The 27,675-nt window shown below is 49.9% G+C and overlaps 2 protein-coding genes across 3 annotated transcripts in view; one reads left to right on the top strand and one right to left on the bottom strand.

Annotated features, from left to right (window-relative positions):
• The window catches only part of MORC2 (MORC family CW-type zinc finger 2), a 51,148-nt gene extending 31,165 nt beyond the window's left edge, over positions 1 to 19,983 (top strand). Inside the window, exons 13-26 of one of the 2 annotated variants that reach the window (XM_087768701.1) lie at positions 2,681 to 2,821; positions 3,368 to 3,522; positions 3,667 to 3,795; positions 5,152 to 5,257; positions 11,403 to 11,535; positions 11,884 to 11,958; positions 12,079 to 12,459; positions 12,858 to 13,001; positions 13,095 to 13,149; positions 14,532 to 14,673; positions 14,980 to 15,171; positions 15,267 to 15,360; positions 16,651 to 16,839; positions 17,767 to 19,983. In XM_087768701.1, coding sequence (XP_087624827.1) covers positions 2,681 to 2,821; positions 3,368 to 3,522; positions 3,667 to 3,795; positions 5,152 to 5,257; positions 11,403 to 11,535; positions 11,884 to 11,958; positions 12,079 to 12,459; positions 12,858 to 13,001; positions 13,095 to 13,149; positions 14,532 to 14,673; positions 14,980 to 15,171; positions 15,267 to 15,360; positions 16,651 to 16,839; positions 17,767 to 17,835 — 2,005 coding nt within the window. In that variant the 3' untranslated portion in view covers positions 17,836 to 19,983. The remainder of the gene's footprint in view (positions 1 to 2,680; positions 2,822 to 3,367; positions 3,523 to 3,666; positions 3,796 to 5,151; positions 5,258 to 11,402; positions 11,536 to 11,883; positions 11,959 to 12,078; positions 12,460 to 12,857; positions 13,002 to 13,094; positions 13,150 to 14,531; positions 14,674 to 14,979; positions 15,172 to 15,266; positions 15,361 to 16,650; positions 16,840 to 17,766) is intronic. The other variant, XM_087768702.1, reaches the window with a different exon arrangement.
• A 6,418-nt stretch (positions 19,984 to 26,401) lies between these two features.
• On the bottom strand, positions 26,402 to 27,469 carry LOC148054418 (apelin receptor A-like). The gene has a single exon (XM_087768548.1). It carries the CDS (start codon positions 27,467 to 27,469, stop codon positions 26,402 to 26,404), a length of 1,068 nt encoding a protein of 355 aa, XP_087624674.1.
• Positions 27,470 to 27,675: the final 206 nt, after the last annotated feature.

The raw sequence follows: 27,675 nt of genomic DNA, 5'->3' as shown, positions 1-27,675 counted from the left end.
CGCTATCGATGTACTCACAGGAATACTTCACTCTTTGTATACAGATTTTTGCAAATTTGTCATATGCATTTCACAAATGAAGTTGTAACCAGAAACAAATGCTCTTAAAACAAATGCTGAGTCTGAGAAAGTTAGGGATTTGTACATACCAAGTCTCCATTCCCACCTAGTTGTTTTGCATGCTAGTTTACATGGCTGCTTAGGTCTGAACTATCCCAGACTTGTTGCCAGAGATAGATCTAATGCATCTTAAGATGCTAAAAATAAATAAATAAATACAGTTTTAATTTAAAAGTGCTAGAGCTGTGGTCTGAAGAATGCAGAAACTCATGGGAGAAGGCCGTTTTCTTCAGCTTCCATGTATTTTTCCATGTACAGCTTGTCTTTTAATTCTTAGTTTTGATGACATTAGTGGACAAAGTAAAATTTTGTGAATGGTCTTCTGACCTTCCTGCCAATGGGCAAAATACTTTTTCCTTTTAAAAAGCTGAACAACAAACAAAGAACTTGGACAATACAAGTTTGTTTGAAAATAGCTTCTCTATGCCCTTATTGACTAGTTGGAAATGAGAGATTCCAAAATTGCTTCAGCAGTTCTTTCTGTTTAAATCTAAGCAGGTTTGTAATCCACAAAATGTAAACCAGCTGGTTTGGAAGAATACCCTAATTGTAGATAACATCAAAAGGTTATCTCTAGTCAGGTTTCAAATATGTGATGATGAGGAATGTAGATGTATGTGACAGCTAACCAACAGCAGAGGGAAAGGCCTTTTGTCTGGGTTTCTGTACAGACTCGGCTGCGTGTGCTCCCAGGCGAGAGCTGCTGGGTGCTCAGCCAGCTCTGGGCAGGCATATGACTTTCCCTATGTCCCTGCATTCATCACTGGTGTTCAGAGACAGTTCAGAAGGTCAGGCTTTTCCATAATCATGCACTTTATCCAGAAAACAGAAGAAATTCCTGAAAAATATGTATAATAGGAAACCTTCTGTACAAAACAATTTCTGTAGCTCTCAGCAAACTCTTGAGTTATAAAGAATGTCCTAGGACAGTTTTCTGCTGTCTCTCTGGTGCTAGGTGGATCAGTGAAAGTAACACTTTCTGTTTTCCAAAGCCTGTGTAAGGTCAGGTTAAAAATCCAGCAGATAGGACAGATACTGAAGTTGTAGTAATAAAATCCTGGGCTTTTGGCCCACCACTTAATTTTCCATGGTTTGGATGATAATTTGACTTCCTGTCCTCTGAAAAAAATGAGGAGATGCCCTTCCTATTTTGTAGGTGAGTGCATGTTGTTACTTGACATTTAAGGCTCCACATCCTCTTCCAGAAGTTAGAAAAAGAAAATTAATCCTTGAGATGGGTGTTTTGCCACACCTATGCATGCTCTCAAATCACAGTTGTCCACCTAGCTGAGCTGACACCAAAGGGTAGTGTTCTAGCCCAGCTTCTATGTTGGCAGTGTTCAAAACACCTCTTGGCAAAGGTTTAGGTTTAAAATTACTGAAAGCTGCTATTCCAGGTGTTTTCCTAGTAATTTGTTTTAAAGGAAGGTGTGTTACAGGGTACCTATACATCCGTCTGGGGAAGAGGATGGCTTTAAACAGAAAATGAACATGAAATTAATCTATTTCAGGGATTTATTTTGAGACAAATTCCTAATTGGGATAAAGCACATAAGTGCTAAAAAATTGATGTGGGGGGAAAAATAAGGGATGTCAAAAATGAGGGGATAGGACAGTGGTAGAGACTACGCCTTGCAAGAGTTAAAAGTTGGGACCTCACGTTTGGTGATACCTTCAGCTTGAAACTGAGGATCCTCACTATGAAACATCCTCAGCATGGATTTCGTGGAAGCTGTGGAACCTACTTAATTTCGTCTGTTAAAGAGCAATAGTTCTGTTTGTGAGACACGGGGATTTTGTTTGATTTATAACACAGAGATCTAAATCTCTTGAGGCTTTCTGCATCACAGGAGATACAATTTCTGATAATCAAAGATTCAGATTCAAGAATCCATATGTGCTCACAAACATACTTCAGGCCAACTTTTGTTGAAGTCATCTGCTACATAGATAAAGTAGAAATCATGCAAATTGCTATCCTGTCATTTCCAGAAAAAAAGCTCTGCTTGGACTGTGTTGTATCTTCCAGCTTTCAAACTTAGAGTAATAGCATTGTAAAACTTGTAATTACAAGAAGTTTCCCAGAATCTGAATATCAAGACTGTAGTTTTGCATCAAAATCTTAATTTCCATGCTTTATCTAGCATAGAGGTCTACATCTGGAAAATACAAACCAAAATAGCATTGGAGAGGACCAGTCTGTACCTAACAGTACTTTCATAAAACTAGTTAACTGTAATTTTTTTGAATAAGCAGATCGGAAATAAAAAACACAATCCATTCCTGAATGAGAAAACCTATCCAAATGAATAATTAGATTATCTGAACAGATACTGTCCAGCCTAAATCGGTTGTCTGTATTTTAAAGTTTTTGTATTTTGTTTATGTTTATTTGTAATGCACATTCAACAAATGCTTCGTGTTTTTTAGAAATAGCAGACTACAGGACTGGTGTTAGTAAACCCATAACGCTCAAAGGTGCTGGATTTCCATACCCTCTGTCTGATGACAGAAGGTTTTATTTTCAACATATCTGAGGCTCTGTTTCATTCTCTTACAGGGCGCTGAAGGAACCCAAAGAACTGAATTTTATCTTTGGTGTGAATATTGAGCAGCGCGAATTGGATGGCATGTTCATTTATAACTGCAGTCGACTGATAAAGATGTATGAGAAGGTGGGCCCGCAGCTGGAGGGTGGCATGTGAGTTCTTGGAGATTTTTCAGCAATCTTTTTGCTTAAGCCTGGCATATTCCTACATATAACTTAGGCTGTGCAATAACCTTGTTCTGCATTAATCATTCTTCACGAGCATGAGGCTTACTCATTTTGTCAGCCTTTAGTTTGGATTCTGACAAATAAATTATATTTAATATTGCCCAATATTTCCCTGGTTTCTTGATAGAGAGTTCTCTACACAGATTTTGGTCATGCCTACAGCAGTATGAGGCTTTTGTGCTCAATGCTGGCATTTGGGGCTGATGAATACTGGTAGCAATACTGCCTTATTCTAGGGACAGTGAGAATAGGTCTTGAAAGCAAATACAAATATTTGAGCCCACCTCACTTTCTGCATGCCGGCTCGAGTGTGATTTAGAAAGCTGATCAATTAAAACAGGTACTGCTGCAGGAATGGGTAGGTGAGTGAGTGAGTGTGTGTGTGTGTTTAACCTGCTATTTTCAATATTGTTTGTCTGAACAATGACCTGGTAGTTCAGTGATGTTTGTGACTGTGTGTCCCTCTTCCAGGGCATGTGGTGGAGTGGTAGGCGTGGTGGATGTGCCCTATTTGGTTCTCGAGCCAACCCATAATAAACAAGATTTCGCTGATGCCAAAGAGTATCGACACTTGCTGAAGGCCATGGGAGAGCATTTGGCTCAGTATTGGAAGGATGTTGCTATAGGTAATGAAGCTTCACAATTACCAGGGGCTGGAAGGGGAAACTTTGATGGCTGGAAGGCAGCTAAGGGGGAGGGCAGCCAAGAGTGCAGGTGGTGATTTTTGTGGTAATGGCTCCATACTGAGCAGGAGCTTGTTTATTTTCCAGCCCAGAGAGGTATCATCAAGTTCTGGGATGAATTTGGTTATTTGTCAGCAAACTGGAACCAGCCTCCATCTAGTGAACTGCGCTACAAACGCCGGAGAGCCATGGAGATCCCTACCACGATTCAGTGTGGTGCGTCTGACCAGGCTGTGATTAGGAGGCTGATCCTCCCTGGGAAGGTGGCGGGGGGGCAGACTCCTGGTTGCAGCTGGGGAGCAGCTAAATGGGGAGGAGATTCGAGATGAGCTTCGCTATCGTTATCCTCTTCTAGGGCGTGTCTCCTTCTGTGAGTTGCCTTTGTCTGCACTTGATGGTACACTTAGATATGTTGGCATAAGGTTCCTTTCCTGCACAGTTTATTAACCATGATGTTCTTCAGGTGCCCTTACAGAACGGGGCAGGTGTGGCCAGTAGCAGTGTTGAGAATGGGCTTAGAAATGTCATATGAACTGGAATTGGCCAAAGGCACCGATTGCAACACTAGAATAAGATCTGAAACTTCCCCATAGGCAATGGAAAGTGGCTCAGTAATTTGTATTCTGATGCACTGGCCTGCTAATTGATACTAGGTGTGAGCACAGAAGGGAACCATTTACAGTTGACTTTCAAATTTAATGCAAGTTCTCTTTTGTGCACCTCTAAACAGCTCTGGCTGAGCCCTTACTGGGGCAAGGTTGATCTCAACACAACCACTTTATCTCTTAGTAGAGGGACACCAAACTCCCTCGACCTCATTTTCCCTACAGGACTTGGGGATGAGGATGCAGCAAGGAATGTGAGGCCAGTCTTGTGGAATTATTTTGTTAGGCTCTCCTGCCTTGACAGTTTTCTCAGTCCTTTCCAAGTTCCTCCTAAAGAGGAGGGGCTTTCCTGTCATTCTTGTCCTCTGCTGTTGACATCCTTCCAGAGCCTGATTTAAGAACGTTTGCATGTTCTTGGCAAAACTTGATTTTTTTAAGCTGTTGATTTCCTGGTAGGCCAGCAATGCTCTGGAAGCCAAATCTGTCTTCCTGGTTCATCTAAAATTTATTAGATTATTATAATTTTTTTTTTTTAGTGGATAAATCTCTGACTTATTTTGTGTTGATATCAGTAAGAGACAGCCTGACTTCTGGGATGAGCAGTGATTTCAGGACTGGCTGTTCAGTTTGGTCTGTACGTGCTGTCATTGCCGCAGTGAGTGTGAGGTCCTCTGGTATCGGTTGATGACAGGCTTCATCAGATTCTTGTTATGGATGCCTTGTACAAGATTTGAGGTCTTCCTCCAAGCATTTTGTGAGCATGAAGCAAGAATTGACTCAGTATATCCTGTGGCCGTCTCACTTTTTTTTTTTTTTTTTTTTTGGTCACTAGTCTTCTTGTTGTTGGATATACTTTGGAAATTGGTGTGGTCCTTGGGCGTTAAATGGGCTTCAGACGTGCTATGGAAAAAAATGATTTTGTGGCTCAGGCTGTATATTTCTAACTTGCAAAGTGTTTGTCTAACAGATGTATGTCTGAAATGGCGGACTCTCCCATTCCAGCTGAGTTCAGTGGAGAAGAATTACCCTGATAGCTGGGTGTGCTCTATGAACCCTGATCCTGAACAAGACAGGTAAGAATCAGTTAATATAAAGACTTTTCTGCAGCGTGCCTTATCTGCACGTTTTGTTTTTTCTGGTCATCTGTTCTTTGAGAACAATTGGAGGGATAGGCAGTAATTCTATACCTTTAAGCTGTGCTCACAGTCTGCGAAAAAGTAGTCAAGTATGTATTGGGAGCTGACACGTTGGTGGGAATTTGTGCAATATACAAATTGCAGAGTGCACCCTCATCAAGTTTGTAGATGATACCAAACGGGGAGGAGTGGCTGATATGCCAGAGGGTTATGCATCCATTCAGAGGGACCTGGACAGGCTGGAGAAATGGGCCAACAGGAACCTTATGATGTTTAACCAGGAGAAGCACAAAGTCCTGTCCCTGAGGAGGAACAACCCCAGGCACCAGCCTGGAGCAGAGAAGGCTCAAGGGGATCTCATCAGTGTATATAAATACCTGAAGGCAGGCTACAAAGAGGACGGAGCCCAGCTCTTCTCAGTGGTGCCCAGTGGCAGGACCAGAGGCCGTGGACACAAACCGAAACACAGGAGGTTCCCCCTGAACCTCAGGAAACACTTCTTCCCTGTGAGGGTGACTGAGCACTGGCACAGGTTGCCCAGGGAGGTTGTGCAATCTCCATCCTTGGAGATATTCCAGGACATGGTCCTGGGCAACCAGTTCTGAGTGGCCCTGCCTGAGCAGTGGGTTGGACTAGATGACCTCCAGAGGCTCCTCCAACCTCAACCAGTGATTTGGTGAAATTAAGTTCCTTTATGTTTTTTCTGCACTGGCATTGGAAATATGAGTGTAGCCTTAGTTTATGCGTGTTAATTTTAACATAGGTAGCATAGACAGCAGTTGAAGAAGGGAGAGCTAAGGAGAATATCCATCCTTTATTGGATGTGGGGGGAAGCATAGTGACAGAGGACAAGGAAAAGGCTGAGGTACTTAATGCCGCCTTTGTCTCAGTCTTTAGTAGTCAGACCAGTTGTTCTCAGGGTACCCAGCCCCCTGAGCTGGAAGACAGGGACAGGGAGCAGAAGGAAGCCCCCATAATCCAAGGGGAAATGGTTAGTGACCTGTTACACCACTTAAACACACACAAGTCTATGGGGCCAGATGGGATCCACCCAAGGGTACGGAGGGAGCTGCCGGAAGGGCTCACCAAGCCATTTTCAATCATCTGTCAGCAGTCCTGGCTAACCGGGGAGGTCCCAGTTGACTGGAAGTTAGCAAATGTGACACCCATCTACAAGAAGGGCTGGAAGGAGGATCTGGGGAACTACAGGCCTGTCAGTCTGACCTTGGTGCTGGGGAAGGTCATGGAGCTGATAATCCTGAGTGCCATCCCGCAGCACATACGGGACAACCGGGGGATCAGGCCCAGCCAGCATGGGTTTATGAAAGGCAGGTCCTGCTTGACTAACCTGATCTCCTTCTACGACAAGGTGACCTGCTTAGTGGATGAGGGAAAGGCTGTGGATGTTGTCTACCTGGACTTTAGTAAGGCCTTTGACATGGTTTCCCTCAGCATTCGCCTGGAGAAACTGGGTGCTCATGGCTCAGATGAGTGTACTCTTTGCTGGGCAAAAAACTGGCTGGATGGCCGGGCCCAAAGAATTGTGAATGGAGTTAAATCCAGTTGGCGGCCAGTCGCAAGTGGTGTTCCTCAGGGCTCAGTGTTGGAGCCAGTTCTGTTTAATAGCTTTATCAGCAATCTGGATGAGGGGATCGAGTGCACCCTCAGTAAGTTTGCAGATGACACCAAGTTGGCCGGGAGTGTTGATCTGCTGGAGGGTAGAAAGGCTCTGCAGAGGGATCTGGACAGGCTGGATCGATGGGCCGAGCCCAACTGTATCAGGTTCAACAAGGCTAAGTGCCAGGTCATGCACTCGGGTCACAACAACCCCATGCAACGCTACAGGCTTGGGGAAGAGTGACTGGAGAGCTGCCCGGCGGAAAAGGACCTGGGGGTGTTGGTTGACAGCTGGCTGAATATGACCCAGCAGTGTGCCCAGGTGGCCAAGAAAGCCAATAGCATTCTGGCTTGCATCAGAAATAGTGTGGCCAGCAGGACTAGGGAAGCGATTGTCCTCTTGGACTCAGCACTGGTGAGGCCACACCTTGAGTACTGTGTTCAGTTTTGGGCCCCTCACTCCAAGAAGGACATTGAGATGCTGGAGTGTGTCCAGAGAAGGACAGTGAAGCTGGTGAAGGGTCTGGAGCACAAGTCTTATGAGGAGCGGCTGAGGGAGCTGGGGTTGTTTAGCCTGGAGAAGAGGAGGCTGAGGGGAGACCTTATCGCTCTCTACAGCTCCCTGAAAGGACGTTGCAGCGAGGTGGGGGTCGATCTCTTCTCCCCAGTTACAAGTGATAGGACAAGGGGAAATGGCCTCAAGTTGCACCAGGGGAGGTTTAGGTTGGATATTAGCAAAACCTTCTTCACCGAAAGGGTAGTCAGGCACTGGAACAGGCTGCCCAGAGAAGTGGTTGAGTCCCCATCCCTGGAGGTATTTAAAAGAGTGTAGATGTGGTGCTTAGGGACATGGTTTAGGGGTGGACTTGGCAGTGCTAGGTTAATGGTTGGACTTGATGATCTTAAAGGTCTTTTCCAACCTAAATGATTCTATGATTCTATAAGAATAGTCATAGGCACAGGCTGGGAGCGATATGTGTTCAGTGGGGTCTTTGGAGGTGTCTTATTGCTACTATAGCTCCAGCCCATTAGACACGCAAACTGCAGCAACACCTCTGAGTTGCAGTGAGCCTGGGAATGACATTTTGCACACTTGAGGGAGCAACACATCGATTCATTTACCAGCAGTGTGTTTCACAGTTATAAAATTTAAGTAGAATCTAAGCATTTATTTGAATGAGGACGATGATGGGAATGTGTTGCTGGCAGACACACACACAAACACGGATAGACCATGTATGTATGCACGTCTGGCCACGCAGATCAACACAGGCAGACATGCACAGCAGTCACACAAACTGCACCAGCAGCCTCATCCTTTTCTCTCTCATCTGATCAGGATGAAGGACCACTAGTGGAAATACTCATGTCCATATCTGGCCCCTGGATCCCGTCCCTCTGGTTACTTGCACTGGGATAGATGAGCCCTGAGGCCTACAGCTGGCCCTTTTTAGCTTTTTATTTCTGTTTTCCCATGTTTGTTCCTCCACAAGTCATCTCAGTCCCTTCCTTTACCTGCTTTTGGTTCCTCCCATCAGTCCAGAAGATGTTTTGGAGAGCTGCTCCCATTGACTGGACACTGGGGCTCAGGCTGCCCTGGTACAGCCCTGACAGGAGCCCAAACAGGGTATCTGTTCCTCTAAATACCCAATTTGGATTCTCTGAGCTGCCTTTGAGCCTCTGGGCTTGTGGAAATGAGCCTTGGATGGGCTGGTGACTCCTGGAATGGCCTGGGAGTAGCCAGGGAAGGGTGTTGCTCAGGTTCCCCCACCCGCCGTTGTCTTTGTGCTGTGTATGTGCAGACGAGCTTTTTTATCATGTAACCTAACAGGAACTTGATTTACTAATGAAAGAATTTAAATTTTGTATTTGCAATACCTTGAAATTTGGAGGGGTTTGGCTGCATTTCATGTGAGAACATGTTGGGATGTTGGTTGGAGTGAGTTAGAGTGCCTCTGCAGTGTGCGCACGCATGGTGTCGTCCCACATCCCCCTTGCAGGGAGGTGGGAAAGGGCAGGTGAGGTGTTTTGGACAGGTGATCCAAACTTCTGGTCATTTCACCTTCTTTGAAAGGGATCTTGGGAGTCTTAGTCTGGGAGGGTAAATAACTCTAGAATATTTTTTGATTGAGTAGGCTCACGTGCACTCTCCAACAGTGAATGCAGTTGTGTCCTTTTACATGGGGCAGAACGTTTTCTACAGAAGTTGCACTAGCACTCCTCTGGCTTGGTTGGTGCTGGTAGAAAGCAGGGCTTCTTTGTAGTCACTGCACTTCTGAATGTCCCTTCCAAGTGCTCTACTGCCCGATGTTTCTTGCTGTGTCATTGTGCCATGGGTTTGGACACTTTCACCTCTGTGTCTTGACCACGTGCCCCAGCTGTTCCATTCCAGGTATTTGTACTGTCTGAGGGAGGACTGAGGATTTGGGAAGCATTGCTGTTGCCACCATGGGTGGGGAGCCTCAAGCTTGTGTGCCGTGAGGGTCTGTGCAGAATCTCATCCAGCCAAGCTGAAGACGAAGCACTGTCATAGTTGATGTTCAGACTCTCTCCTGGCATCAGAAGACCAGGTGGTGGTTTTGGCTGCCTCAGCATTGTCTGCCTGCATTGTGTCTGCTATTGGCACTGAGCTGTTCCCCACCCTTCTGATTTGTCCACCTACCCCTCAGTTTCTGTTGGTGGCACGTTGTCGTGGATCATAGGAGCTGAATGCCCTGTTCCATCACTGTCATGTAAAGCCGTCACCCCTTCCAATGCCATGGTCTGTGTTGGGGTCAGCATTAAGTGGCACCATCACTCACTTTGTCACAGAGAAGGAAGTGCATCTGTGTCACACTTCAGTGTCAGGCTCGCTCTCCTCCCTTTTCCTACCTAAAATCCAGTTGGGTCCTAAATGGCGTTTGGACTCGTGGCTGAAACACCAGCTGAAGATGACTCTGTGGCTCAAAGCTCCTTGAGCATCACCAGACACTTGGTGATGACTTGCAGACTATTCTGACTACAAAGATAATTCCTTTTTTCTGACTTGCTACCTCTAGTGATGCAATCTGTTGTTTTGAATGTCATGAGCAGTCTTAATTTTTTCCTGTCAGCAGAACTAACAGGCGCTTTTATACTTTCTTGTGCTGGAAGATACAGCTTAACAATGTTTTTGGCCTCAATCCATGCAGTGGCATAGGAGATGGCATTTCTCTGCTGGGAAACTTGTGTGTGGTGCCACTTGTTCAGCTTTATCTTTGGGAATTGCAGCTTTGGTGTCAGGCAGTCATTTTGCAGTGATGATAGATACTTTCTTAGCTGAGGAAGTAATTGCTCTATGAAAAACTCGTCTGCAGTGCATCAGCTGAGAACAGGCTGATGGAGAAACTGCTGCTTGTGCTCCTTTCCACTGACAAAGCTGATCACGGTATGTATCTTGCAGACTGGGGGATATCCCATCAGTTTGCAGGTTCAGGATCATAGATCTTAATAAAATCATCTCTCATCAGCCTCTTAGAGCTCTGTTGATCCACAATGAGAGCGGGGTCCTCCCTTTATCTGTAAGACTCACACTTGCAGGAAGTTTTTAATGGCTTGGCTCCAAGGCAGTGTAGGAGTCACCTGGATCTCTTGCGCTGTGCAAGAGTTGCCTTGGTACTGCTGTGTTCCTATCTCACATCATCCCTGCATGATTTTGCCCTGAAGGGGTTGATCCTGGTATGGCTGTCCATGACTCAGTTCTGTGACAGGAGATGAGCCTGGGAACCCCTTAGTCCTCTCTTCTTCTGGCAATGCTCCTGATAGCCAGCTCCTCGGACAAAAGTTTGAAGGTGATGCCAGTCCACTTTCATATATTGCCTACCTGCATTTTCCTCCTCTCTCAAGGACTCTTCCTGGATTCTGCACCTGAGAGGACCTGAGGGAGCCGGATGCTCACCTCTGTTTTGTAGGCCATAAGCCGAACAGGATGGGAAAAGCAAATAGTTAAGGGATATTGCAAAGGAAAGCTTTGTGGCCTTGGGTGGCAAGGCAAAGTGCATCTTCTGTTGGAAGGCTCGTGTAAACAACGTCTTAATCACAGGTTACTGGTAATAAGCTTTCCTTTCTAAATGGAAAGAAGTCTGTAAAAAGAGGAATTGATATGAACACTTAAGTTGATAGGAAGGAAAATTGCTGTAAAAGTCCGGAGTACAGAAACAGTATAGAAAACCAGTCGCAGCTGTTCCTAAGCTTTGTTTGGCTCCTGGGCTCTGAATTGGTAATTCCCAGCATAAATGGCTTGTTTTTTAACAACTGTACTTTTGATCCTTAAATTGTATATGTGTTTCCCAAGAGAAAACCACTGTTTTTGAGATTGTGGCTACTGCGGAAAGGAAAGTGGTTTTACTGCTGCATTTGGGATGGGATATGGGGACAGTGCTGTGTAAGTGAGACAGTGCAGGTTCTGCTTTGTTGTTGAGGTTGTCTTGCATTCCCTTCATGCTAGATGTGAAGCTGCAGAGCAGAAGCAGAAGGTACCACTAGGAACTCTGAAGAAAGACTTGAAATCACAGGAGGAAAAACAGAAACAACTGTCAGAGAAAATCCGCCAGCAGCAGGAAAAGCTGGAAGCTCTGCAGGTGAATCTGGAGGTCTCCAGCTAAGCACGGCAGGTTTGAGGGACCTCCTAGTGCAAATGGCTGATGCTGAGTCATGTCTGTCTCAGCCTCTAATGCCACCTGTGCTCCTTCATGGGGTAGGGGTTGTTTTAATAACAAAACAAGCGTCTCAGCTTGCATTTCATTTTCTGCTAGCAAAATGGGAGTGACTGCTGGTGTTCGGATGAAGGGATGTCTCTTGAAGGACAGAGAACACGCCTTCTTATAATTGTTGATTTTAAACTGGAAAACTGCTGGCCTGGGTACAGGCAGGCCCTGACAGCTTTTAAAGATGGCCTTTCTGATTTTTTTTTTTTTTTTTTGCGATAGAAAACCACTCCAATTCGATCTCAAGCTGACTTAAAGAAACTGCCTCTGGAAGTGACCACACGGCCTGCAGGGGAGGTAAATGGGATACTGCTGTAGGCTTTGTACTCTTTTGTGCTATCTTTAGTTGCTCTGAAAAGCAGTGCCTGACTCTTCCATCCTTTCTCTTTGTACCCTCATCTGTTTTGGAATACCCAGTCACAGACCCGACCTCAGCGCCCGCGATCTCCTCCTTTACCTGATGTAATCAAGAATGCTCCCAGCAGACCACCACCACCTACATCTCTTCCCAAGTCCATCAGTCAGCTGAAAAAGAGCACTTCAGCTTGGACAAATATCAGCACTCCCAAACTGGCAAGCATGCTCTCCAAGGAGGAGGCCAGCACTTCCAGGACACACCAGCACACTGTGACAGCTGGGAAGTCTAACAGCACTTTAAAAACTCTCGCCAAACCAGGTACAGCAACGAAAGCACCCTCTGCTGTCCTGCAGAACCCCAAAAGCTCACATGAGACACCCAGTTCGAAAGCTGCCAAGGTGCCATCACTAAAGAAATCTGCCACTGTCAAATGCTCACAGGTGAGACTCAATGGGATGAAAACTGTCAGCTCCTTACTTACTGTTCTGCATAGCCTGTCTTGCTCTGTCGCATGGGATTTGCACTGTAGTCCCTGTGCAGGACAAGATAACTTTACTTTTGGGTTAGGGTGCCATTCTACACCCCTCATGAAGATTCATTTCATCTCTTTCCTGTTAGGCCAGACTGTTTCCCCAGAAAAAAAAAAGAATGTGGAGTGGTGGTGTGAGCATTTGCATGATCACATAGCACCTACTAAAACCTTCTGGAAAAGCTAATTAGCTATCAAATGAAATACTGAATGCTAAGCGTTTTGTGTTTTTTTTTTTAGCTTGGCTGAAAGGAGATTTTGGTTGGCAGCACGCTGGAATTACAGCTAGAGCTTGTTTGCTTCCTACAGGCCTCCACCACTCGGAAGAGGACCTTGAATACCACAGAGGACGGGTCTGAGGAGGAGGGGGAGCACAAGAAGGAGAAGACAAAACGGGGCAAATTTGTGGCAGTGAAAGAAGAGAAGAAGGATTCCAGTGAGGTGGTGGTAGAGGTGAGAATGCACTGGTTTCCCCAGCAGAAAGTATTTGTCAAGTGTTCAGAGTCTTGTTGGGAGGCAGCTAATCTGCTTTCTCTCTGCTCACAGCTCACAGACAGTGCTGGGGAAGAAGAGCTGGCAGAACTGAAGAAAGCTCAGAAAGGTGAGAAATGAACCCTTAAACTGCCTCCGGTATCTAACACAGTGGAAAAGAACTGTTGCAGAACTAGACTCACTGGTTAAACTTGTAATTTCATTAATGAGCTTTTTAAAATAAGAATTAATGTAAATTTGGGTCCCAAACCCCAAGATGCCTCTAACTCGCGTGAAACATTTTGGCCAGGAATCCCTTGATTAGAAAAGAAGCAATTGTGGTGTGGGAAGTTCTGTAATCTGAGGGCTGCATCACGTTAATGGGTGTGATGCTTGGCTGCATGGTGTAGACTCATGTTGTGTTCACCCTTCCTAACTGAGTGGGTACTGGTGCTACGTTAGCTAGGAAATGCTGAGGACTGTATCTAGACCTGTGTGAGAGAAGGGGGGGCTGAGAGACCCCTGGGAAAGATGATAGCCAGGATGGTATTGCACCTTCTGCCAGAGCAGAGCATTTCTTCAGCTTGTTCCCAAGGAGCTGTCTGGAAAGTGACCCACTAGGGACACGTGGCAGATTGTCCTAGTGGCCAACTGTCATGGTTTAACCCCAGCCAGCAACTAAGCACCACATACCTGCTCGCTCACTCCCCCACCAGTGGGACGGGGGAGAGGATCGGAAGAGCAAAAGGGGAAAGCTTGTGGGTTGAGATAAGAACAGTTTAATAACTAAAGTAAAATAAAAAAAAATAAAAATAGAACAGGAAGAAGAAGAAGTAATAATAGTACAATAGTAATACAAAGCAAGCGATAATACTCTACAATGGCTCACCACCTGCCGACCGATGTCCAGCCCGTCCCCCAAGCAGCGATCGTTGCCCCTCCCCCGGCCAACTCCCCCAGTTTATATACTGAGCATGACGTCACATGGTATGGAATAGCCCCTTGGCCAGCCTGGGTCAGCTGTCCTGGCTGTGCCCCCTCCCAGCTTCTTGTGCACCCGGCAGAGCATGGGCAGCTGAGAAGTCCTTGACCACTGTGAGCGCCGCTTAGCAACTAGTTAGCAAGAACAAAACATCAGTGTATCATCGACATTGTTCTCACCCTAAACCCAAAACACAGCCCCATACTGGCTACTAAGAAGAAAATTAACTCTATCCCAGCTGAAACCAGGACACCAACACAAGCCTACAAAGCCCATATCAAACAGCCTGGAGTACAGGAGAAACCTTCTGTCTGAAAATGCCATATAATTTCCTTGCATCTTAATGTTTCTAAGTAGGAGTTGAATTGTGTGACAGTAGTGTTTTTATGGTTTACATACCATTTGAAGGAATTGTCACAGGTTTAGGTTTACTCCCTGATGAGGGTGGCTGTCTTCTCTAGAGCTCATGCAGAATGTGTTCTCCAGCATCTGAATGTCTGCAAACATCTTTACTGTTGTCCTCCTTGCAGATAAAGGGTTGCATGTCGAAGTGCGTGTGAACAAGGAGTGGTTCACAGGCCGCGTCACAGCTGTGGAAATGGGCAAGCATGCAGTACGCTGGAAGGTGAAGTTTGATTATGTTCCTACAGACACCACACCAAGGGATCGCTGGTAACTATCTCTAACTACTGGATTTTGGAGGCTTGTTTTGCTTTCAGGAGGAAGACTCCATTTTACTTCCATAGATGCTGAAGACAAATATGTTGCTGTCATGTCAGGGAGCATGTGTGTGCTCAGGACTGTGCAGCTGCTTCATAAGGAACGAGCATGACATGTTCCTGTGGAGGCAGCTGTTGTGTAATCTAGAGGTCTCAGAGTGACAGCTGGGTACAGGTTCTGATGAAGCTGTTAACAGTGTTTCAGGTATGGCCAATGTAGAAAAAAGGTATCTGACTTCCCCTTACTACTTTTTTTCAGGGTAGAGAAGGGCAGTGAGGATGTGAGGTTGATGAAGCCTCCCTCTCCCGAATACCAGGCTCCAGATATGCAGCAAGAAGAGGAGGTTGTTGTGGCTGAACCTTCTACCTCAGACTGTGTTAGAATTGAGCCAGACACGACTGGTCCCAGCAGCAGCCAAGAAACAGTAGACTTACTAGTCCAGATCCTTCGGTAGGTTCACTGCAATTTTTGTGAGCTGCTGCAGTCTGATTGCTTTAGTCTTTTAAACTCCCAATTCTGGCTTTGTGTTTTTCTTTCCTGCATAGAAATTGTTTGCGGTACTTCTTACCTCCAAATTTTCCTGTCTCCAAGAAGGAGCTGAGTTCCATGAGCTCAGAAGGGCTGTTGGCATTTCCCTTGGTGAGTTCAGTATTTCTAGAAAAGTAAGTTTGGGGTTTTTTCCCACACACATTCCATTCTTATGGCAAGTGAGCATCCTCTTGATGCAAGATTGCACTCTTCAAAAGGTTATTTGGATCCTTAGCAGACTAACATAGCTGAGACAAAGAATGAGAGCCTCTGAAACGTGCCTTAGGTCTTTAGACAGTTGTTGTCTGAGGATTTTTTTAATTACCATACATCTGTGTGGGAAAGCTGTTGGCTGCTACTATCCTAACTTCTTGTCCATTGCTGTTAAGCTTTTAAAAAAGAGGGGCCAGGTTAGAGGTTTGTAGAAATAGGATGTAGGCATACCTGTTCATTTTGCCCCCAGCCTTATAAATCTAACTTATGTGGAGGCAGTCTTAAAATGGGAGAGAACATAGACGCCACCCCCCATACACTTCTCCAGATGAGCAGGCTGATGGCGTGTGAGTCAGCTGTACAACTTAAGGCTTTTGATGTGGCCTCCGTTTATTTGAGCAAGGAACAGATGGGGCTGAGCCTGCACCAGTATCTGCGTGCTGGTATTGGAAGGTCCAATGCAGGCTGAAATGCGGAGAAATGGTACTGGCTTCTCTGACTTCTCTGACCTCTCTTCTCTGACATACTGCAAAAGGAGATGTTTTCAGGGGGCATCTGTAGGTGACAAAAGCCACCTACAGATGACTAAATGACAAAAGCCACTGATTACTGGGTAGTCTTCAAAGGGCCTTGCTCCCTCACTTGCAATGTATATATTAGTGGTCTCTCTTGTCTCTTCCTCTTTTCTCTCTATTAATTCATGCATCTACTTCAGTTATCGGTCCTGCTGCTTCCACAGGACATGTTGGTCTTGTCTGGAGTTTTCTGCAAGTGTAGGTGTTCCTGCCTCACAGTTATAAGCTGTGTTGTCTGGGTGGTCTGTACTAAGGAAACTCACAGCATACAGAGGCTGTCAGATCTTTCTACAGCATAACTGTGGTTTTAGGCTTTTTAAAACATGCTGCATCCTTAATCTGAATTCAGGCAGCCTTTGTTGCAGTTCTGGTCTTTGAGGAATGTGAAAACCCATGTGAATTCTGTGCTGCCTGCAGTAGGCAAATCAGAAATGTAAATGTGAGCATGGTAACGACCGTGGACAGGGCGTGCAGGGGCGTGGTGTTAGGCTGGTGCTGTTCGGTCACAGGGTGCCAGTAGCTGGAACTCTTCTACAAGCTGTGAGTTCTGGGGTTTTCTTGATGCTCGGTGATGCTTCTTAACGTGTCATCTGTTGTGTTTTGTCTTCTACAGAAAGAATATTTCAAACAGTATGAGGTAGGTCTGCAGAACCTGTGCAATTCATATCAGACACGTGCTGACGCCCGGGCCAAAGCCTGTGAAGAAAACCTCCGCAACTCGGAGAGGAAGCTGAAGGAAACGGAGGAGAAACTGCAGAAGCTGAGGACTAACATTGTGGCCCTTCTGCAGAAAGTGCAGGAGGTGGGTGAGGAAGGGGTACCCCACAAGTAGCAACCTTCCCCAGACCCAGGCCCCTCCAGGCACTTGAGATGTGTTAGTCCAGCATTTAACTGGGCTTTGGCTCTTTCTCAATTGGGTGCAACTTGGGCTTAGACCATCAGAAGCAGCTGAGTGCTGCTGTTGCTGCCCACCTTTTGGGATCCAGGCCTTGGGGGTCCTGATGAGTGTTAATTTTCACAGACAAATTTTTCATGGCCTGTACATAGTACACAGCTTCTATTTGTTTTCTGCTTTCTGCTAGGAAACATGGGGCTGCAGGACAATTTCCCTGGGCATAGGCAGTGTTCTGCCGGGAATTTCTGCCCCATTCTTGGGCAGAAAGGCAGTGCTAGATTCTGAACCTCATTTATAGAAATGCAAACCTTTAAACAAATAATACTTAATATAAAAAATTTTATGGTGAAATCTATTTATTAATTATACTATTAAATATTAAATTTAAATAGCAAATATATATTTACATAAAACTTTAAATAAATAAACTTCAAATAAAAAACTACTTTAAATAAAATTAAGACCACCCAATGGAAAAGCTACTGAAAGCAGACAGAAGCAGTTGCTCCCTATTAGGAAAATATGTATTAAAGCTAAAAAAAAAATAAAAAAAATACTAACTTGATCCCGATCAGCACAGTAAATCTATTGCTTGAGTGCACTGTTTGAGCATCAAGTGCTGACTGGTTTCCAGGCATTGTCCATTAGGCTCTGACAAGGAAAGCTGGTGGTGCTTTCACAGCAGATGTCAGCAGCTGGAGAGTGCTGGAAGTCAGGGTGTAAAGGCTGACCAGGACAGATGTTGCAGAGGATGCTGTGCTGCTGTCTTGTCCATTCTTGCACTGTTCTTCAAGATTCACTTTTCACTGGTATTTCTTGTGCCTTTGGTTTCAGGACATTGATATTAATACAGATGATGAACTGGATGCATATATCGAGGACTTGATCACGAAAGGAGATTGAGCAGCCCCAGTACAAGTCCTAGAGAAGTGCAGAGGAGCTGGTTGCTGCGATGGGAGATGTGGATTCCTGCAGTGGAGGACTATGGCAGCTGATGAGGAGAGAGGGTTTTTAGACAGTACTTGTGTTGGTGTACAACTTGTTCTTGTGACTTTACATGAAAAAGACATTTGTGCTGTTGGCAGGAAAAATTTTAACATTGTAGTTCTCCGAATCTCTTCCTTTTGTTTATAAATATTTATTTTTAAAAGAAATAGGAACTGTGCCTGATCTGATGAGAGGGTTGCTGTGTGGTTTTAGTGAGGTAAAAGTGTGAGTACCCTTTTTGCATCTGGGGTATATTCATATGCTAAACCTGGAAGACCAGAACATCCTGCCTGGCAGGTTGTCTCAAGTAAGAACCTGGCAGCAACTTAAAAATAAGCCTTGAGTTATGGAAGAGGAGGTCAGAACTTAGACTTCAAAGATACTGAACTTGGGCTAAAGAAAACCAAGTCAGGAATATGAGCTACACAGAGGAGATCAAAACACAGTCCCTGTGTAAGCATGAGTGGAGGGGATGAAATCTTCATGGTTCTGAGGGGGCTGTGGGTAGGGGATTGGCACTTGCCAGTGCAGTGAGGTTTCCAAATACGAGGTCTCCATAAGCAGGTGGAGTTGTCACCATGCTAACAGTCAGAGCCTGAGGATCCTTTTAGAAGAGGATGGCCTCCTAGGCTGCTCTCAGTGGGTTGTGGTCATCAAAGAGAGAAAGCTGGAGTTCAGATTCTTTTCTAGCAGTCGCCTTACTGCGCACTTTTGCTGCTGTTTCTTTGAGACATAACTGCAACGGCAGAAGAACTCCTCGACCAGCTGAAAATAAAGTGACCCTCTGTTCTGTTGTCACTCCCTCAGGTTTGCATTGCTTTGGTCAACTTGCTCTTCCAGGTAATTTTATTAGAGTGCTGGAATTTGGAGCCTCTGGAGCCCTGCATCGCTGAGTCACATCTGGCCCTGGGTCAGCAGCAAGGACAATGCCTTTCCCTCGTCCTCCCAGCTGGAGGCTGCACTATAGCTCCTAGCAGACCACTTGTGGCCAAGGTGAATTGGTTTGAGTTTGCTGGCTAGCCAGCTTCTCAGGTCTGCTAGGACAAGATGTCCATGAACTTGGTGCTCAGAAAACTGAAATCCCCTGCACCCTGGCGGTTTGAAGAAACACAGCGTGACCAAGAAGTGCCCACCTTCAGGAACATCAAATGAAATGGACCATTGGGGTTCTTTTGACAGCTGAATGTGTAATAGATGTTTCTCAAAAAAAAAATTCCAAATTAAACATCTGTTGCACAGAAAATCTTAAGCACTAATGGTTTGTAGTCCTGGAGAACTCCCAAGTTCTACATACCGCAGGAGAGAGGGAAGACTTTTGCTTATTACCTGAATTCCAGGTCCTTGTGACAGCACACAGTGAGACTGACTGCTTTCATTCAGGATCTGGGCACAGACATTCTAGTAGAAATGAAGGTAAGAAGGATTCCCCCCACCCCCGTACACCTTCCTGGATGGAGGGGCAGCATTCCTTAAATGTAGGAGCAAGCTCCACCAGTCTTCTCAATTTCAATACGCGTATTGGAGGTTTTGTTAGTTGTGAGGGCACACTGGTGCTTCAGATGAAAATGATCCATCTGTAGAAGCTGAGTTTTATATTAAGGTGAAAGAAGAAATCTTTCTCCTTTCCAGGTGGCCAGCAGAAATTCGAAAGAACCAGTTTTCATTAAAATACAGTTCAGAGATGCTGCTGCTTGCAAACTTTAATTCATAACACCCAGAGTATACCAATGTGGGACAAATGGCTCTTACAGGTTTCTTGATCTTCCTGACACAGTTTGATCCCCTGCTCTCCCGTTAGAAAGGTGTTACTCAGTTCTTTTCCTCTGTTCTCTGGAAACTTTTCATTTCCAGTTTTAACTTTTTTTTTTATGGCATTTCATATTTTTTTGATCTTGTACCAAGTATTTTTGTTTGAGTTATGTTTCTTCCCTGGAGTTATTTTCATCAGTACAATTGATGTATCCTCTCTAAACTTCCATTCTGCTAGGAAAAGCAAGCCAAGAACTTCTAAGCGCCAATAAAACAAGTTTTTCATTCTCAAAACCTTCCTGGTAGTCCTTCTCTGCAGCTGCTTCGATTTGATTTTTTTTTCCCCCCCTAACTTTGTTAAGTAGACCTATGTGTAACATTAGGTTTAGTGATGCCTTTAAAAAATATAGGAACAAAATGACCTCTGGAGGTCATCTAAATAAGCTGCTCCAAGCAAGGTGTACTCAAAAGCTATATCACATTGTTCAGGGCCTTTCCCAGTTGAGCTCTGAAAATCTTCAAGGGTGGACACTGCACCACTTTTCTGCATCGCACACCTCTCCAGTGAGTGTGTTCTTCCCTTGCATCTAACAACGGTGTCCCTGTTGCAGCTTTGGAGGCTGTTATGGCTGCCTATTGAAAATACCTCACCTGCTGCAGCCTTGGCAGTTAGACCTTCATGCTACAGTTAAACCTGTTGATGCCACGGCTGTGCTCAGTTCCCTCAGTTTTCCTCTCTGTTTCCAGCTGTTTCTTACAGCAGAAATACTAAGAAGTACAGGAGCTGCATTTTGTACAATATCCCCTCTCTTTATAAGACCACCTTAAGTCCCTCCTTTATGACCATCGTTACAGTTATCCATTTTGGAATTCCTCTCACTGCTGTCACCTACATACTTTGTAGCATACATATTTCTATTGGTAAGGTTGCTAATTGATGTATTTAATAATAAGACAGGAAAATAACTTCTTTAATGTGAAATTTTGGGTCTCGTGATGATTATTGTTTCAGGCCAGCTTTCCCTCAGCCTCTCGCCTGCTGTAGTGCACGGCCTTGGGGGGGCTCCTGTCAACAGGACCATGGTTGTCCTTGCTGCTTCCCTCGCTGAAGTGCCAGCCTTACCGTGGAACCTGAGGTCTCTGTTGGTCATCCTCCACCTCGTATGGATTCACACAGTTTCTCTTGCAGAGTGGAACAAGAACACCTGAGCTTGTGGCAATCAGTTCCTCTCCCAGTGTGAGGGACACGGTCCTGCCTGCATGTCTTCGAAGGGTCGTGTATTGCTCCTCTTCCTTAAGTGGAGGTTTGAAACATCATGTCACCAGCATTGGATCCAGGGTTTGATGTTATGGCAACAGGATCAACATTTCCTTTTTTTTTTTTTTGCAAGTCATTCCTGCAGCCTGTAGCAAAGACTGGCTGGGCTTTGGGGTGCCGCTCGCTTTCAGCTACCTTACAGGGCTATTCTTCCACATGCAGTGGGGCACACTCAGTCTCCTCTTCTGCCACTGCCTTACCTGAAGGGCACAGCACCTTCTCTGCCAAGAAAGTCTTTTTGGTCTCCAGGCCCCAGGGTATCTTGACCTGCTCAGGAGAGTACCAGTTATCTTGAAATCCCTCTTAACAGCATCTGAATTTGTTCATGGTCTCAGAGTCCTGGTCATGCATGACCTAACTTGACCAGTGCCTGCTGTGTGGCATGAGACCAGACAGGCAACTCTTGGATGGTCTTCCTGTACTCTTTCTCATCAGCAAAGCTGCAGCTGCTTAGCAGGAGCAGAGGAGACCCTCCTCTAAGCCTGCACTGGAGGGAAAGCTCCAAGAAAGCTCTTCAGCACCCCTTGGGAGGCCTGGAGGACTCTGGGCACCTGCCACATTAGTGGAATGAGAGACCAGGTTCATGGGGACCTCTGGGAGCCCAGGCTGCATGTCCAGGGGTCCCTGCCCGTGGTTCCAGTGTGTGCAGAAACTACGTGCTTTGGGCCACTCCAGCCCTCAAACGCTCCCTCTTCTCCCTGGGCTGCAGCCCATTGAGCAGAAAAAATCTTAAATCGACTGTGTCCTCATCCTGCCGGGAGTCCCCCACTGCGGGGTACCACCACTCTGGCTGCCCCAGAAGAGGGCAGGGGACAGGGCTGGGGATGCTAAGGCCCTCCTAAGGCTTCTGTTATTACTTGAACATACTGAGCAAAGCATCTGAGGAGGGAGGGACGTGTTGAGTCGTGTAAGTACAGCAGGAGCATGGTGCTGCAGAGCACATCGCTCACATTGGGAAGGAGGAGCCCGACTCCTAGTGTCATAGGTAGCTGGGACTGGCAGTAAAAACCCCAGAAGCCTTGGCTAGCCTGGAAGAAGGGAGGGTGGGTAGCAGTCCAGGGTGTTTGCATGGTGCACCGAGCCCTCAGCCCTTGTTTTCCTTCTCCCTTCTTTCTAAGAAGCTGTGGCTGCCCGCAGCAAGCAGCGATGGTGCTGCGCTGCTGTGTGTGGGGCTGCCGTGCCTGGGGCTGGGTGCCCAGATATGAGCCTGTGCTGTGTGCGCAGGTGATGGGGTGGGCTCTGGTCTGGCTGGGCTCTGCAAACAGCTGCTGAGAAGCTGCAGCGAAGGCCAGGCTGGCGCCAGTGCCACCACACTGGCTCCTGCTGCCTGCATCCCTGTCTGATCTCAGAGTACGTGGCTTTGGTTTTGCTCGCCAAGGAAGGCACAGGCAGCTGTGGTGCTACAGGTCTGGTGGCCTTGTGCCTTCCTCGCCCAGCATGGCTCTGGCTCCAGGGCCATTCCCCTTCTGCCTCCCCTGGGCCACACTCGGCCAGGCTGAGGTGAAGCTGCTGGCTCAGCTGCCAGGGGTGGGCTGCATGGCGGGACCCCACAAGCAAGGGCACTGCCACCAACTCATCAAGTGCCTCTTTGTCTGTGCAGGAGCCACCAGCGCCTGGGAACACAGGACACGTGTGGAGGCATCAGCCCCTCATGCTGTCATGTCTCCAGGGAAACATCCCCCGGCGGGAGAGGCATCCCCGGCCCCTGCCAGGGCACCCCAACTCTGCCTTTGTTGGCTCTGCCATGTTTTGTTGGGAGACAAGGGGATAAAGTCTTCCTTTTCCTGCCAGCCGCCAGCTTCTGCTGCAGCTGCCTGGAAGTGGCTCCACTTGCCCTGAAAGGGTCAGCTGGCGTCTCCCCAGAGGAGTGAAGGCAGGCACTCAGCACAGGAGCCAGCCCTGGGCCAAGGTGCAGCAGCGCCTGGGGCTGCCGGCAGCTCAGCACACAGTGGGGCCCTTGTCAGAGCGCTGGGAGCCGCTGGCAGCTCCTTGTCCTGGGCCCTGTAGGCAGCTGGGCGTACTCTGCCCAGCCTAGCTGCTCCAGCCTGGGAAGGAGGAGCCACCGGGGCACAGCAGTGGTGCTGGTGCTGCTTTGCCCTGGGTGCAGCACTGTGGGTGCCGGGGTGCAGGTGCTGGCTCTGGGCCACTGAGCTTTCCACATGCCGTTGTTTCCCCTCTCTTGCCTCTGCCCCTCCAGAGCCCCCACAGCTCTGCCTGCCTGGCACAAGCCACTGCCCTGAGGTAACGAGCCAGGGGAAGGTTGGAGCAGGCTGGGTTGGTGTTTTTTTTAAAAAATCCTCTTCCACCCTGCAGCACCCCAGTGTGACCACAAGAGGTTTCTCACATCCCCTGTGTCCCCACCATCAGCCCAGCTCACTCCTGGAGTGCCATGGCATAGGCATGTCCCTCTGGGGTGCTGGGGGAGGTGGCTGCAGTGGGATGACGGAGAGGATGTGACTGAGCATTCAGCCTATGAAGCTGTGCTGGGGGGGGCCTGTTCCTACTCGTGCAGCCCCCCTGGGGCCCCCCAGCTGCCTTGGGGTCCAGCTCCGAACTGCTCCTCCCAAATCCTGCTCTTGCCTTGCTGCCCTTTGGCTTAGGTGGGTCCATGGGCTCAGTGCTGTCTTCTCCTGGCAGCCCTCCACTCCTCAGAGCTGCTTGCCTGCCTTCAGGCACGGTAGTAGCTGGAGTGGAGAGCTGCTCTGCCCCATGGCATGGGCAGGACCAGCCTCCCACCTCTCATCTCCCCCCAAACCCATCCTGCGGTGTGCTGTAGGTACAAACCAGCCATTGCCCAGAGAGCCTGAGCTGGTTTTGAAGCTGGATGCAGTGCCCCTGGGCAACAGGAGTATGGATACTCTGGATGCATCTTCCAAGTGCAAAGTAGTGGATGCACATGGAGCAGAAACCCTGAAAGGACGCAGAGCTGTCTCCGCTCCTCCTCTGCGCAGGGGCTTGCATCCCAGAGCAGGGAAGGCATATGCCCTGGCTGGCGTGGTTACTCCTTGCATGGCCCCAGCCTGTCCCCATGGTCAGCTCACCCCTGGCCAGCCGATGCTCAGGGTCTGTGTGGCCACCAGGCTGGAGGACAGATGGGTCTCACATGGCTTCACCTAGGACACGGGCTGCGATGGCTGCAGGAGCGCAGCAGGGCTGGCCCTGGTCGCCTCCGCACAGGCTCTGGCCCTGAGCATCACGCCACCTTTCCCCGGGGGCAGCCCTGGAGGGTGGTGAGGGTGATGGCAGAGCCCACTCTGTCCCTGGAGCACAGGACAAGGCCCTGCAGCCCACAGGGCTGGTGTGGGGCAGGTGCCTCAGGGCCAGGGCTGGAGGACAGCGGGCGCGTCTTGTGCTGGGGTGGGACACAGACAGTGGGGCTTCCACAGAGGGTCTGGGGAAAGAGCAGGTGACTGGCATGGACACAAGCATGCGAGGCCACTCCGAGGGCAGTGGGGCCGTGAACCCTTCCCTTTTTCCCAGCCTTCCCTCCAGGGAAAGTGATGCCTGCGATGGGATGGCTCCCACCTGCCAGCCCCATTGTCACCATCTCCTCTCTGCTGTGCTTCTGTGGAGGAAGGGGGCTGTGGTGGGTGCCTGCCCCTCCTGGGAGACCCCCCCTGCACCCTCCGCCCTTCCTCAAGGGCTCTTCTTACCACAATTCATATTCCCCTCGCGCCACGTGGAGCCATGTCCGTGGCTGCCCTGCCAGGTATCCCCAATGTTCTGATACAAACTTTTCACAGGGAAAGAAAAGCCCACAGCCCTGCGGAAGCAAGACTTGGGCAGGGGCAGGCACCGCCCAGAAGGAGGGATGGACAGGATTTGGGGTTTTTTAATATGCTGTTGGTTAGGTAGAGCTGCCTAGTTGAGCTGAAGGGGAAAGGAGGAGCAACAGGAGGCTACGGAGTGTGAGCCTGCCCCAGTCTGGTGCTGGTGCCCTGGGCTGGCGTAGGGAGAAGGCAGCTTTCCCCAGGGGTGTCCCGGGAGAGCAGCAGCAGGGACTGCTACATGGAGGGACTCTTTATCAGGTGCCAGGGGGGAGACAGTGCTTACAGCCTGTGTTATGCTGCCCTGATGTCCTGTCCAGATGTCCCATGACCAGTGGGCCTGAGGACCTCCTACCTATGTCTGTGCTGCATGACGCTCCTCTGTCCCTCCGCATACACGGCCCTGAGGGGACAGCCTGTCACTCTACGCAACTGTGCAGGTCTCACTTTGGTCTCGGCTCGGCAGGCTGCACCTGCAGAGGTGTGTGGGTGCCTAGACAAGACAGCAAAAACCCAGCAGGATTTGCAGAGCCAGGGGAGGAGGAAAGCACATCCACCCACAAGCATAGCGCTGCCAAGTGGGGCATCCTCCACTCAGCTCAGACCCAGCTTTCTCTAGTGCAACTTCTCTGGTGGGGCAGCATCTCCACCACAAGGCTTGGCTGGCCCTGTCTCAGCTCCTGCAGCGGCACCATCAGCAGCTGCGCCCTCTGAGAAGCTCAGCCCTCGGAGGTGGCCATTAAATTCCACAAAAAGGCTACCCATTGCCATCCAGAAAGGGGTGATGCGTCCGTGGCGTTCCAGAAATGAGATCCCATCACAGCCCAAAGTAGGACAGGCTCATGCTGACAGCAGTACAGGACGGCTAACTCTTCTACCCAGCACGACACTCCAAAGACCCTGGACTGCCTGCCTGGTGTCAGCTCAGCAGGCAGACACTCAGGGGTGCAGGTCTCACCCCTTGGACATGGTAAGGGTTTTCCTAGAGCACACCTCCAGCACCAGATTGTGCCTGGAGAAAGGCTGGCTCACCTGAGCTCAAGGAAAATGCACCCAGCTTCCACCATGCTGGATTCAGTGGACTACTGGGCCCCTCTGGGACAACCATGCCCGGAGGATGGCAGCACACCTGTGTCCTCACCCAGCTGTCTTGGACAACCCTCAAGGAGCTTCTGTCTGCGAGGAAAGAAGCTGAGCATCCTCCAGACATGGCTGTACACAGGTTGGATGGGCCCTGAAGTTAAGCAGGGCAGAGGGGACACTGCCTGGACGACCATGAGAGCGGTGACTTAGAAAGGTGACAGCGGCCGTGCCAGAGCCCCCTCGCCACAGGGAGCCGCCAGTGGAGCGGAGGCACGTCCCCAGGCCGCGGTGAGGGAGGGACGGGCATGGGCCCGGTGGCGCAGGGGCTGCCCCCGGGCTGGCAAACCGGTGGTGCCGGCCGGAGCCCCGCGGGCGCTTTGGCTAGGGGCCGGGGGCTGGCGGCGCCCCCCGGCCGCGGGTGCCCGGCCCCGACCCCCGCCTCGGTCTCTGCCCTTCCCTGCCGTCCGGGGTCGGGGGCTGCCGCGCCGAGCGCAGCCAGAGGAAGAAGGCAGCGGGCTCCGGCGGCGGAAAGGGCGTTTATTGGGGCGCGGCGGGGCCGCGGGCGCTACAGCTTGGTGCCGGCCGAGGGCAGCTCGGAGCGCTGCGTGGGGCCGCTGAGCGTGGAGGAGGCGGCGGCGGCGGGCGGGCGGCGCGGCCCCAGCAGCAGGCGGCAGCGGGCGCGGAAGCGGCCGTCGAGGAAGGCGTAGAGCAGCGGGTTGAGGCAGCTGTTGAGGTAGGCCAGGCAGGTGGCGTAGGGGTGCAGGCGGGCGATGAGCCCCAGCAGCGCGCAGGGCAGCTCCAGCAGCCCGGCGGCCGCCAGCGCGAAGAGGCTCTTGAGCAGGTGGAAGGGCAGCCAGCAGCCGGCGAAGACGGCGACCAGCGCCGCGATCAGCCGCAGCAGCCGCCGCCGCGCCGCCGCCTCGGCGCGCCGCGGGCGCAGGTGGCGGCGGACGGCGGCGCCCACGCAGCAGTAGCAGACGGCCATCAGCAGCAGCGGGGCGGCGAAGCCCAGCGCCGTGGCGCCCAGGCTGAGCGCCGCCGCCCGCCCCGCGCCCCCCGCCGCCAGCTCGCACAGCGTCCGGTTCCGCGGCCCCCGCCGCGCCTCCCGCAGCAGCAGCGCCGGCAGCGCCGCGGCCGCCGCCGCCGCCCAGAGCGCGGCCAGCGGGCCCAGCCCGGCGGGGCGGCGGCGGGGGGCGGCGCGGGGCGGCGGGGCGGCGCGGGCGGCGGCGCGGCAGCGCTCGGCGCTGAGGCCGCCCAGGCAGAAGGCGGAGGCGAACATGCTGAGCAGCACCAGGAAGCTGCTGAGCTTGCAGAGCGCCGCGCCGAAGGGCCAGTGGAAGCGCAGCGCCGTGTAGGCGGCCCAGAGCGGCAGCGTGGCCACGAAGGCCAGGTCGGCCAGCGCCAGGTTGCCGATGTAGGCGTCGGCGGAGCGGCGCCGCGCCCGCGGGCCGCGCCACACCGTCAGCAGCACCAGCCCGTTGCCCGACAGCCCCAGGGCGAAGACCAGCAGGTAGAGCAGCGGCAGCAGCGAGAAGGACGCCTCCCAGTCCGGCTGCCACTCGCACTCCTCCCCCGTCGCGTTACCCGCCGTCTCCTCCCCGTAGTAGTACTCCTCCGCCTCCGCGTACTCCATCGCGACCGCCGCCCCCCGCGCCCCGCCGCGCCGCTATAAGGCGGCCGTGGGCCCCGCCGCCACCCCCGCCCCGGGGCGGCCCCGGGACCGTCGCTCCGCCCCCCCCCCCCCCCCCCCCGTCGGGTGCTGCCCGGCAGCCCCCCGCCCCGCTCGGCCCCCGCCCCAGCCGCCCCCCCGCAGGCGGCTCGGCTCGCTGCCGGCATCCC

This window comes from Nipponia nippon, unplaced genomic scaffold, assembly GCF_047370975.1.
Source record: "Nipponia nippon isolate SJK-2023a ecotype South Korea unplaced genomic scaffold, ASM4737097v1 scaffold_30, whole genome shotgun sequence".
Lineage (NCBI taxonomy): Eukaryota > Metazoa > Chordata > Aves > Pelecaniformes > Threskiornithidae > Nipponia > Nipponia nippon.
Note: the sequence above shows the minus strand (reverse complement) of the source record. Positions and strands in the feature narration are given on the sequence as shown.

Coding starts and splice junctions, on each gene's coding strand:
- LOC148054418 (XM_087768548.1), bottom strand. CDS start 27,469: ATGGAGTACGCGGAGGCGGAGGAGTACTACTACGGGGAGGAGACGGCG.